At 33.6% G+C, this 12500-nt stretch overlaps 1 protein-coding gene across 7 annotated transcripts in view; it reads right to left on the bottom strand.

The window, feature by feature from the left end:
• LOC113815919 (scoloptoxin SSD14) overlaps positions 1–12500 on the bottom strand; it is a 52569-nt gene that overhangs the window by 2746 nt on the left and 37323 nt on the right. Inside the window, exons 1-13 of one of the 7 annotated variants that reach the window (XM_070117912.1) lie at positions 12441–12500; positions 12156–12306; positions 11079–11132; positions 10843–10949; positions 6322–6407; positions 5329–5393; positions 4526–4689; positions 3666–3886; positions 2925–2966; positions 1549–1744; positions 1109–1303; positions 592–841; positions 178–368 (exon numbers count right to left, since the gene is read on the bottom strand). The exon at positions 12441–12500 is cut by the window's right edge and continues 128 nt beyond it. In XM_070117912.1, the coding sequence (XP_069974013.1) occupies positions 178–368; positions 592–841; positions 1109–1303; positions 1549–1744; positions 2925–2966; positions 3666–3886; positions 4526–4689; positions 5329–5393; positions 6322–6407; positions 10843–10925 (1493 nt within the window). In that variant the 5' untranslated portion in view covers positions 10926–10949; positions 11079–11132; positions 12156–12306; positions 12441–12500. Of the gene's footprint in view, positions 1–177; positions 369–591; positions 842–1108; positions 1304–1548; positions 1745–2924; positions 2967–3665; positions 3887–4525; positions 4690–5328; positions 5394–6321; positions 6408–9162; positions 9318–10842; positions 10950–11078; positions 11133–11236; positions 11254–12155; positions 12307–12419 lie in introns of those variants that run through there. The other 6 variants (XM_070117913.1, XM_070117911.1, XM_070117917.1 and 3 more) reach the window with 6 other exon arrangements.

Below are 12500 nucleotides of genomic sequence, written 5' to 3'. Positions count from 1 at the left end.
GAGAGAGGAGAGGAAAGATGAGAAGCAAAGCAAAAGCAAATCAAAGTGAGAAGAGGAGATGGAGGAGAGAGTGGATGGAGGTGGAAATGAACATATAAAGAAAAGAGAGAAAGAATAATTCTATGAGGGTGGAAGAAGAATAGAAAGAAAGAAAGAAAACAACATGTAGATACTTACTACAGGTTGACTGTGCTAGTAACCGAGACAGCATCACCATTGGGGGCAAGCAAAGAGAAATGTGCTGTTCCATGGTCATCTGGGTCTGCTGTGACTGCTCCATAGTGCTCAGGGTCTTGGAATGTGCGGTCATCAGTAATCTGGCTATGAATGTATGCTGCGTAGTCATCTGAGGTCAGGTTTTTGGTAAGCTGAAAGAAGGTGATAATCCAAAATCACCTCTGAGTTGTAATAGGTAATTCAATGGGGTAAGAAATCTCTCCACAAAAAATGACGTAATACTGTACACTCATTGTGCTGCAAAGAACATTAAATTTTTAAAATTCATTATAAACAAAAAGATCTTTCTCCATATCTCATAATCATCTCCATTACAAAACATAAGCACCCACAATGAAGGCCCATTCTCCCTACCCCACTCATATCTACAAAGTCGGCATCTCCAAGCTCAGTCCTCTTGGCATAGGCCCACTTCATAGCTTCTATGATGCGATGGTGAGTCAGGACAATATTGGAGTCATCAATGCTCTCTGGGGTAAGTCCATATTCATCCAGGATGTTGAGAATGAAGCCCAGAATGAGACCCGAGCCAGGGGGAGGCACAGAGAACATACTTATCTGGCCATGCTGCAGTGTAATGTTCATGGCTTCCTTCCACACAGGCCTGTCGGGGGTGCGATGGGTTAAGGATCTGTGTACTGTTGCTTGCCCAGATCACAAGGATATACATAAATACACAAACACAAACACACACACACATACACACACACACACACACACACACACACACACTTACACACACACGCACACACACACACACACACACACACACACACACACACACACACACACACACACACACACACACACACACACACACACACACACACACACACACACATACACAGAGATCTCAAAACCCCATACTAACTTGTACATCCTGAGGTCCTCCTCAGTGACAATGCCCCCGAAGCTCTGGATATCCTGAGCCAGCTTAGACGCCAACTGACCACTATATAGAGCATCGGGGTCCTGCTGCAGGTCTCTCAGGGTCTTAGCAAGCTGGGGCCTCTTCAGCGTGTCTCCCTCCTTGTACACATCGCCAGTCTCAGGGTTAATAAAGACACTGGAGGAAAGAATGACAGGATAACTATAGAAATCACAGAATACATGAATTTTGGAAAATGTGTATTTTTTCACTTCATTACATATTAATGTACAAGTATTGGTCAGTGCATTTGCAAGTTTATTTACACATAAAGAAATTTTAAAAATCCATGGATAGACATACATCACACAATCAAATTCCACTAATGATTCTTTCTCCATGAAAACAATATACATAACAGATCATATGTCTAAACACATTACCTCATGCTTGGTTCCTTTTTGATATCCTCCGCATTGAACTTCAGAGCACGTGCCATGTGCCAGTTGACGAGATGCCCATCTTCGCAGAGCTTGATGGTGGGTTCTAGGAGTTCAGCCCATGGTAGATTTCCACCGAATCTCTCATACAATTCACGGTATCCTCGGAGTTCTCCAGGGACAGCCACAGCAAGCCCTCCTATGTTAAATTGAAAAGGCATTAGTAATATGCTAGGCATTTTCTATCTCATGAAAAAGATGTCTTTCTGTCCAAAAATAAGATTGAAAGTCTTCCTATTTTATTTCACAAATCCATGTAGGAAAATGCACACATACCTCACTAATTCACTAATACATACCAATATTTTAATCATTAAATCCTCAATAGTAATAAAAACAAACAAAAATCTGATCAGACAGTGAGATTCAGTAAAGAACTCAAATCAATGGTCACTTATTATCAACAACAGAATGCAAGACACTTCCATACTCTGTCATTCACTTAACAGACTGGTAATGATAAGTATGTGATACTAACATGCTGTTGTGAGAATTACTTAAAAATCTACAGATTAGTGATGATAGTAATTTGATAACTGGCTGGTGATGGTCTTATTTAATATACATCACATTAGTGTTGCTTTCAGTCAATCATTCTCTAAGTGCCTCTGCACCGTGATAAAAAACGGTTGCTTTAGTGTCAAGTACACAAACTACACTAGTGATATTAGGATCATAACATCATGTAGACTAAAATAAAATAAGTAACAAGATTTTTCTTTACAAGTCAATCATCACCTATATTTTAAATAGCAAAAATACTGTGTTGTTGGGAAAAGTACTAAATATTTTTTAATAACCATTGTTAGTGTAATCTTCTGCCATTTACTTAAGCAACAATAATTTCTGTAAGTATATACACATTGTACAAGGCATAATGAGGCTTCAAATGTAAGAGATGTAATTACAAACAATAATCTACCAAAAGTAATAATGAACATGATTACATTTGATGTCAAAATTCCATACCATGTCTAATTTCTTAATGCAAAATGTTTCTATGCAATTTTTTTTTTTAAAGAATTCATTCCATCAATTGAAAAGAAAAAAAGAAGAAAAACTTTCAGTCATGCATGAATATTTAAAAATAAACACAAAAAGTGGACAAGCATCTTACATTCTTTGCATTTAAACCACCACCAAAGAACATAATCACCATATATGAAAAAAAAAAATATATATATATAAAATACATAAAATACCTAAATAACCGAACATATCATGCAGCTGTTAAATGTTACAAAGACAAGCATAACCAAAGGCACGGCAGGGCAAGCATGTGGCGTGCTTTACACTGGTGAACGGTACTCGAGACTCACCTTTCAAACTGGGTTTTTTTGTTGCCCACCATTTTCCTTTAGCTAAATGGAATAAATTATGAGTAAATTTGGGGGTATCAACTCCACTGGTTATGATTTTTGGAAAACTTCTAATTGTGAGAGAAAGCTTTGAAAATCAGCCTCTGAGAACGCTTATGTTGACAACAATGATGACAGGACAATAGAAGAAAATCACGGGGGGGAAAACCCACACTGACACTTATACAAAATTCAAGGACACTAAGACAGGTCTGAAAAATTCACATTTATATCACCAGAAACAAATCCATAATAATAAAAGAAAGAAGAGAATATCAGGAAAAAGAAAATGGGAGGGAGGGAGGGAGGGAGGGAGGGAGAGGGAGAGGGGGAAAGAGAGAGGGAGAGGGGGAAAGAGAGAGAGGGAGAGGGGGAAAAAGAGAGGGAGAGGGGGAAAAAGAGAGGGAGAGGGGGAAAAAGAGAAGGAGAGGGGGAAAAAGAGAGGGAGAGAGAGAGAGAGAGAGAGAGAGAGAGAGAGAGAGAGAGAGAGAGAGAGAGAGAGAGAGAGAGAGAGAGAGAGAGAGAGAGAGAGAGAGAGAGAGAGAGAGAGAGAGAGAGAGAGAGAGAGAGAGAGAGAGAGAGAGAGAGAGAGAGAGAGAGAGAGAGAGAGAGAGAGAGAGAGAGAGAGAGAGAGAGAGAGAGAGAGAGAGAGAGAGAGAGAGAGAGAGACACACAACACACAGAGCCAGTCATACTCTTTACCTTTCTGAGCTAATTCCGCGTCCCCGCCATACATGTCCTCGTAAGCTTCTGACGGCGCACTTTCCCTGGCATTTAAAGAGTAGGCCTTCCCTGTTGACCGGTCATAGTAGGTCATGAGGAACCCGCCCCCAAGACCCATAGACTGAGTGTTGATGACTCCTACGCAGAAAAGTCCTGCTACCGCTGCATCTGCTGCTGTGCCATTCCTCTTCAGTATGTCTCTGTAGGGAGGTATGTGAGTGTTAATTCTTTCACTCTATTTAGATTTGTTACTCTTATGGGCCATCCATTTTTTTCGTTATTTTCAAAAGCCTATAAAGAGTACTTTTCCCCTCCCAAAAGAGTACAAGCTGAAATGGGAAAAATGATGACCTTGCAACTAGGAGTCTAATAAATTTCATCTATGACATAGGGAATATGACATAGGGAATAAAAATAGGCAAGTCATATACATCAATACATGTGAAAAACAACACATTGTAATTGGGGTCGATACATTCGGAGATAGCCGAGGATTATAGGTGTCTGCGATACAGCTTTAAAATTGGCATAATCTTTATTACTTTTTAGAAAGTGTGCACGTGGTTTAACCCCCTCTCCCCCCCAGCATACAGTTTGTATGCTTGTGAAAATGATGAAAAAAATGGATGACCCCTTAAACACTTGCATTAATTGGTCATTGGCTGTTATTATCTTTTTCATTTTAACAGATGTTTTCCTCACTACAGCTTAGCAACTTAGTAAAGAGATGCACAAATGAGAAAACTTTGATGACACTGCACAGAATCCAAAGTATTTGATATGGAGTGCATGACACGCAACACAAAACAAACACACGTAAGCACAAGCGATAAACTCACGTGGCAATCTGCGCACATGGGGTCCCATCAGAGCTAACTGCAGCCGTGTTAAATTCTCCGAGTTCGGTCTCTGACGGAGGAGGTTCTGTAGCCTCCCCATATGATGTCGCATCGCTGTCTCCCCATGATTCAAACTGGCCCTGGGCTCTGGGGGGGGCTGGTTTCTGATGAAAACAATGACAAATATGATGAGGAAGATGAAGATGAATTTTACAATAAATAACATCAATGATAATAATAATCAATCAAGAGAACTAATTTGAACTGTAAGGTTCACAAAAACACCAAATATAATATGCAAAGCAAAAGAGTTACTGTACTGTACCTAGTGAAACATGCTAATACTGCATAGAGAAACTTAATACACAAACAATCTTATATCTCCATAGAAAAAAAACAAAACAAAACAAAAAAACAATCAATCTTCTCATAACAGTGCAGTTGATTCTATATCTGACTTTATATCTTCATCTAGTAATTTTAAATCTTCATCTAGTAATTTTGAATCTTCATCTAGTTATTTCAAATCTTCATCTAGTAATCTTGAATCTTCATCTTGTAATTCTAAATCTTCATCTTGTAATTCTAAATCTTCATCTAGTAATTTCAAATCTTCATCTAGTAATTTTAAATCTTTATCTAGTAATTTTGTAGCTTTATCTAACAAATCTAAATCTTCATCTAAAAATTTCTTTACCCAATAATTCTATCGGGTCATCTACCAATTCCACATCTTTATCTAACAATTTTCAGCCGCTGTCTATCCCCGCAAATCTGCTCATATATTGATTTTGCGAACTTACAGCTGCCGCTAAAGGTGCTTTGGACTCCTGCTTGGCTAAAGGTTCGGAGCTCTGCCTGGGGAGGCCTGTGGAAAGAGATGCATTAGTAAGAAAAGACACGAACGAAAGAAACAAACAAACAAAAGAAAAGAAAGGAAGAAAAGAGAAGAAAAGCAAAGAAAGACAAGAAAAAAAAAGAAAAAAAAAAGAATTGAAAAGAAATGAAAAGAAGATAAGAAAAGAAAAGAAATAAAATGAAATGAAAAGAAAAGAAGAAAAGAAAAGAAAAGAAAAAAGAAAAGAAAAAAAAGAAAGAAAGAAATAAAAGATAAAAAGAAATAAAAAGTGGGATAAAATATAAACAAAAAAATAAAAAACAAAATAAGACAAAAATAAATAAACAAATGAAGAAAAACAAATGAAAATGCAAACTGGGTAACAAATAACAAAATGAAAATCATGCACAAATAAGAATTAAAAATAGAATTTAAATAAATAAATATATCTACAAATTTACAAATACAAATGGATATCAATTAAAATCAATATATATTATATATAAAAACTAAACATTCAAATAAAAACAAAAAATGGAAATAGAGACAAAAAGAAGAAAAGAGAAAAAAGACATGATCGATAATAAAAATACTAATAATCATAATAATCGCAATACTATAATACCAAAGATAATAATAATGCTAATACATAAAAACAAATAACAATAACAAAAAAATGTTACTAAAAATAACAACAACATCAATGATGATAATAATAATGAAAACAATAATAATAACCATAATAATGATAATAATAATGAAAAAAAAAAAAATAATATTCATAATAATAATAATAATAATAATAATAATAATAATAATAATAATAACATCAACATTAACAATAATAATGATGCAAAGTTACAAATCAATAAAAACAATAAAAAATAAAAATAAGTTTTATTCCCACACCAATACCAACATTACCAAAATGAAGGAGGAGGAGGGGGGTACCACTCACCAAGGCCGAGGCCCACTGCTATGGCTGCCACGCAGCTTACAGCTAACACCACACATATTATCAGCTGCTTTCTAGTCAGCTGAGCCCTGTTGGGTGAGAAAAAAATAAATGAATTAGTATGATTCCATATAAATTGTAACATTCACTTCATGTGATTTTGGAAACGTTTTTAAAAGTGAAAATATGACTTTTTATGTTATTGTCATGTGAAATTGAAATTCTCCTTTGTGAATATCATATGAAAAGAATTTTTATATACATTAATATTAGGCACATTTTTCTTTTCTATGAATATATTTTCACAGCTTAATGAGACTGCACAGAGTTACTATCCATGAAAATATTGGATAAACGTATACAAACCTTTACTTCCCTATATAAATGTCCCAAAAATATCAAGGAAGGAAAAATATGTACAGAAAAACCAGTGACAAACTCACCTCAGGTCCTCATACGCACACACCACACACAACAAAATCAAAACAAGGTCAATAAGGGACATGAATTCCTTTGAATAACTTGGAAATCTATGGTATATAACTACAGAAAGAATCAGATACATTTCCTGTATATATCAGAGACCCCACTCTGGTTGTAGAATATTAATGAGTAAATGAACTTTGTAATTTTTAAAGATATCAGGCCACCAAAGACTAATAAGAGGTTCACCAAAGCAGGTAAAGTTTCAGATTTTAGTACTCGATTCACAGGAACCACTACAAAATATGTCTTCTTAGTATTACTCATTGACTTTTACAACAAAGTTCTGGAGAGTACTTTACTTACTCTCAGGCCAAGTTCTGTCAGCTTCATTGCTTATAATTGGAAAGGTAATATGTTACCAGATCAGTGAGCTGGAACTTTCAAAGTGAATTCATTGAAGTGATAGGATAAAATACTATTTCAGCAATTTAAAAATAAATAGAGATTGTAATGCAATAGCTTGTCTTCTAGGGATCATTCTAAATTTTGCAATAAATGAATAGGAACTCATGACTGCTCTTCACAAGAGTGAAACTTGTATTAGGAAAGGTATAAATGGGGATGACCAGAAACACAACACAAGATAGCTAACAGATGTTTTTTTATTAGACGTCATCATAAGTAAGAAAGTTATTCATTTGCATTTATACATTTCCCTATATTTGACACAGGGAAACTTAGTACTCAGTTTCGTATTAAACACTTTTACAACTATGTACACTCAGCTTCAGGTTCCAACAGGGTTCTTGAGACCCGAATTTAATCATTTCTATTCCCAACACCAACCCATTTCCTTGATGCTATGACTGAGTAAAGTGTTTGAAAGAAGAGCCCTGAATAGGATTATGTATTACCTACCCTCTGTCTACAAAAGGACAATATACATATACATCTATACCATTATAACATGTTAAAGCAATCAGAGAACCCTACTACCTTAGTGTTTCAAAGACAACAAAACACAGAACAGTAAATCCAAACAGACAATCTTAGCAAAAAGCATAAAAAACAAAATGCCAATTAACAGATGATTCACAGATGACTAGAACATCAGTGGCTGTTGTAATGACAAAGAGAACAGTCTAGGGCTTCTTTCATAAACAATGCAGAGGAGAATATTCAAGGCATATCATTAGTTTTGACATTTCTTGGGTGAAGATGAGGTGTACAAAATCATGCATACAACGTGCAAAGACTATCTAATAAAAGCAAAAAGGCTATGAAAGAAAAAGAAGTCATCTGCAATCTCCACTGGATCACATAATGAAATAATAACAACTCTAAAAAAAAATAATAATAATTCTAAAAAAAAATAAAATAAAAAGAAGCAAAATCACATATCCATAGCAAATAAAATTCATAAAAGTGTTAACATAAACAAAATTATCGCAGTATCACAACTTTTCCTTTCTTCAATCCAATTTTCTTAAAATTCCTTGCAAATACTTTACACTTCATATCTATGTGTATTACCTCTATCTAGCTTACATAAATACTTGAATGACCAACATCCCTTTCTATGCTCACTTGTGACTGAAACGATTATCAGGAGCCTGTCGACCTAAACCTTACACTAACTCTTGCTCTCTCTGGAAAGAAGCAGACATGATATATACATATACAGTACCCTTCTTCAGAAACTTCAATTACGAGAGAAAATCAGAAAAGAAAGACGATCTGTTACATGTTGATACAAGCATATTTTACATAAAGCAACTATAATACCAGCTCTCGACTGTAAAAATAAGAGTAGACATTGTTCAACTAAATGGATGAGCGACTGAGATTCTGAAAACTTTATCTATAACTAGTAATGTAACTGCTATTTTCACTCCATGTCTGTTCACATACATGGTTTTACTTATGTATAAAAGCACCTGTGTGTATGTGTGTGTGTGTGTGTGTGTGTGTGTGTGTGTGTGTGTGTGTGTGTGTGTGTGTGTGTGTGTGTGTGTGTGTGTGTGTGTGTGTGTGTGTGTGTGCGTGTGTGTGTATGTGTGTGTGTGTGTGTGTGTGTGTGTGTGTGTGTGTGTGTGTGTGTGTGTGTGTATGTGTAAGTGTGTATGTATGTGCGTGCGTGTGTGTGTGTGTGTGTGTGTGTGTGAGAGTAAATGAATGAGTGTTTGCGTGAGTGAGGAGTGAGTGTGAGAATAAGTGTATCTGAATGTATGCATGTACAGTATATAAAAAAGATTTCATTCAGAATAAAGTGAAAGTATAGAGTGCCTGTGTGACTATGCCTTTAAGAATAGAACAAGTAAGCATGTATCTGTACAAGGAAGTGTGATTCAATCATTGCTAGAGTAAGCACAATGCAGTAGAACCTAGCACATACACTCTATAGAATATTGTACTTACCAAAGGTTGACTATTTTACAAAGACATCGAAGTGGTAGCAAGTCTCTATACCGAAGGTAAGCCAAATGTCTAGCCATCTTGGAACATGTATAATTTTGCCAATTCTGTCCCCCAGCTTCTAATCAAATACTTTAGGGCAATTCCCATTTTTATCCCTGTAAGACACGCAGCAAACAGAGCTCACATAGGAAGGCACAGAAATGAAGAAAATATGTTGAAATCTGATTATAATATATACTTTGTACAATAGTAATAATAATAACAATGAAAATAAAAATAACAAAATTATAATACCAATGATATAGATCATAGTAGTAATATTAAGATAATAATAACATTAGTAATGATACCAATAATAATAATAAAAATTTACTACTAATTATAATGATAATAATAATAATATTAATAATAAAAAAATAATAGTAATGATAACAAAAACAATAAAAGAACAATCATAATAATACAGTAGAATCATAATAACAATAATGATAATGATAATAATAATAATAATATTAATAATAATAATAATAATAATAATAATAATAATAATAATAATAATAATAATAATAATAATAATAATAATATTATCAACAGCAATATCAATAACAATAATGATAATAATAATAACAATGGTAATAATGATGATAATAATGATAATAAAAATAATAATAATAATAATAATAATAATAATAATAATAATGTAATGATAGAATAATGACAACAACAACAAGAGCAATAATAATGATAGCAATAACAACAGAAACATCAATAATAACAGTAACATCAACAACAATAATAACAATAATAAGAATAAATACAATAACAATATCATTAACAATAATAAAATAACAATCATGAAAATGATAACAATACGGCTTGTTATTTATCCTCACAGTTTCAAACAATGTACTTTATTTGTCAATTTATTACTCTCCCCTACATGCAAATGGACTACTTTCAAAAGAATTGTAGGAATAAATAAGTAAACAAATAAATAAATAAAAAACATATTTCTGATGAAAGCTGTCCAACAGAAAAATCAAATAATTCTTCCTGCTTTTTGTAGGTAATCATTTGTAACTTTCTCGTGATATTTCAAAAGTTTCAACCTTAAATTCTGTTTACTTATATCCCCCTTTTCCAGTTGAACTCAGGTAGTTTGGCAGACAGCCTTATTAACCAAAGTTCTAAACCCAAAGCTGTCTCTATTTGCCCATTCTTACATCCACAGCAACGTAATATGCGTAATGGTAGCCAACAATCTGCGAGCTGTCAACCACACCTTCACTTAGCAATCTCTGGCCATATTTTCAGCAGTCTTGGAATTCTAATAAGAAAGGGATTCCTTCAGGAACGGCTGACTAGGTCTGAGATAAGCTTCAAGCAGGTTACAGTTCGATTATATCTAAATCATTGCATGGGGTTATTGGCATATGCAAGGTCTATGTTAGTCTAAGGCTATTTAGAAAAAAAATTATTGATGAATATATAAATCCTTCAATATAAATAGTCTGAATATCTTTGCTTTATTTTTCTTTTTTTTTTTACATACATGACATCTAAGCTCTTTATTTGCCCAAAACTCAATCCATGTGAAAATCCTATTTTTAAGTCATCAAAAATAATAAATATCAATGAAACTGACATTTTGATATTTTTTTCAGATATATATATATTTACCTATTTATATAAAGGTCTTCCTCTGGTTGATCGAGCCGATGGTATCTCCCCCGTCCATCATCGGTGTCAAAACTTTTCATCATTTTCCTTATATCTTGTTATTCAATCTGGTCAACATTATTGCTTATGAATGTTATGAGATCATGAAATTAATATTATGATATATTCATGTTTGTATATACTTTCACATAATTTATAAAAGAAATTGAATCATTAATATGTTTTTTTATGGTCACCTGAATATGTAAATAAGCAGGATTTCCATGCAGGTAAATCTACTGCATAAAGAACTGAAATAGGAAAAGAAAGTATTCACCATGGTATTTCTAGAGGGAAAACTTACAATCATGCATAGCTTTAAAAAGTTCTATCAAAAAGATATAATGAAGCTCACTTGTTCCATGGGCAATAAAGCCTCTTGAATTAGAAGAGAAACTCAGCTATCTAGGCCATAATGTAAAAAAATAAATGACATCATAACTGATATAAGCAAATTATTGTATATCTTTGGGAACCACTATGAATGGATCAGTAAATAATTATGAAGGCAATGGATATTCTTCCAGAAAACGTTACTAGCACAAAACTACAATTACTTCCAATACAAAGGATACAAAAAATATAGCAAGGACCAGTTCAAATATTTATTTCTCAAGATATAATCTTGATTTTTGTAGCTTTGCAAAATAAGTAAACCTAGAACCCAAAATTCATGAGTATTACTAGCTCTCTTGACTTCATTTCACATTAGCTTGATACTATTCTCTTAAAAGTAATGTGCAATGTTTATATACATATTGTGAGATTTTTACTGAAATTCTTAATTAAAACACCCAAAAACATATATGGCTCACTGAGAACAGAAGACATGCCAAAGTTTATATCCTAAATAATATTCAATTATATCTGATGATAATCATCTTCATTCTTACTTTTTATTAAATAACTATATCCTTCATGTTTCCTTCAACCTATTACAAATAAATATCCTGCTCTACATAAATACCATCATTCAACTGTATTGCAGTTCATAAGAACAATAGTTCTCCCGTTTGTTATTCCTAATGAATATTTGACTTATAACATATGCCGCATTATCACACAGGACAGATACAAAAATGCATATTAAAGAAAGGTTATATCTTCCTCAAATGACATTAAGTTGAACCACAATTCTAGTTGGTTAGTCACAGAAATATTAATCTACTGTTAATAAAAATATATATTACTAACAATGTACAACTGTGCAAGTAAGCATGTTAATGTTTATATTCTAAATTACAGCACCCACAAAAATTACCTTGAAACCTTACCTAAATCCCTTCACTAATTCCTAATTGCGTACATCCTGATAATTAAAGACGAAATCCAGGAAACTGCTGGCTCACTGTCAATATCTTCCCTACACCTAATAATTCTAACTGACGACTGCCGGTCAAATAACCACTGCCTTCTTTCTGCATTCTTGAAAAATAAATTGCCTTTAAATAATCACACTTTGGTTTCTATATCCATCGGAAAAAGAACGTAATCTGATATATATCAACTATCCTAGTATATAATTACATCCACTCTACCTTGACAGCATCTGTACACACCTGTACGTCATTAACTTTTATGTCAGCAATAAGGAACAAAACATCTATGTTATTTAATAA

The sequence above is a fragment of the Penaeus vannamei genome, chromosome 41 (genome assembly GCF_042767895.1).
Source record: "Penaeus vannamei isolate JL-2024 chromosome 41, ASM4276789v1, whole genome shotgun sequence".
NCBI lineage: Eukaryota > Metazoa > Arthropoda > Malacostraca > Decapoda > Penaeidae > Penaeus > Penaeus vannamei.
The sequence above is the reverse complement of the archived record's forward strand: the minus strand, read 5'-3'. Positions and strand labels throughout refer to the sequence as shown.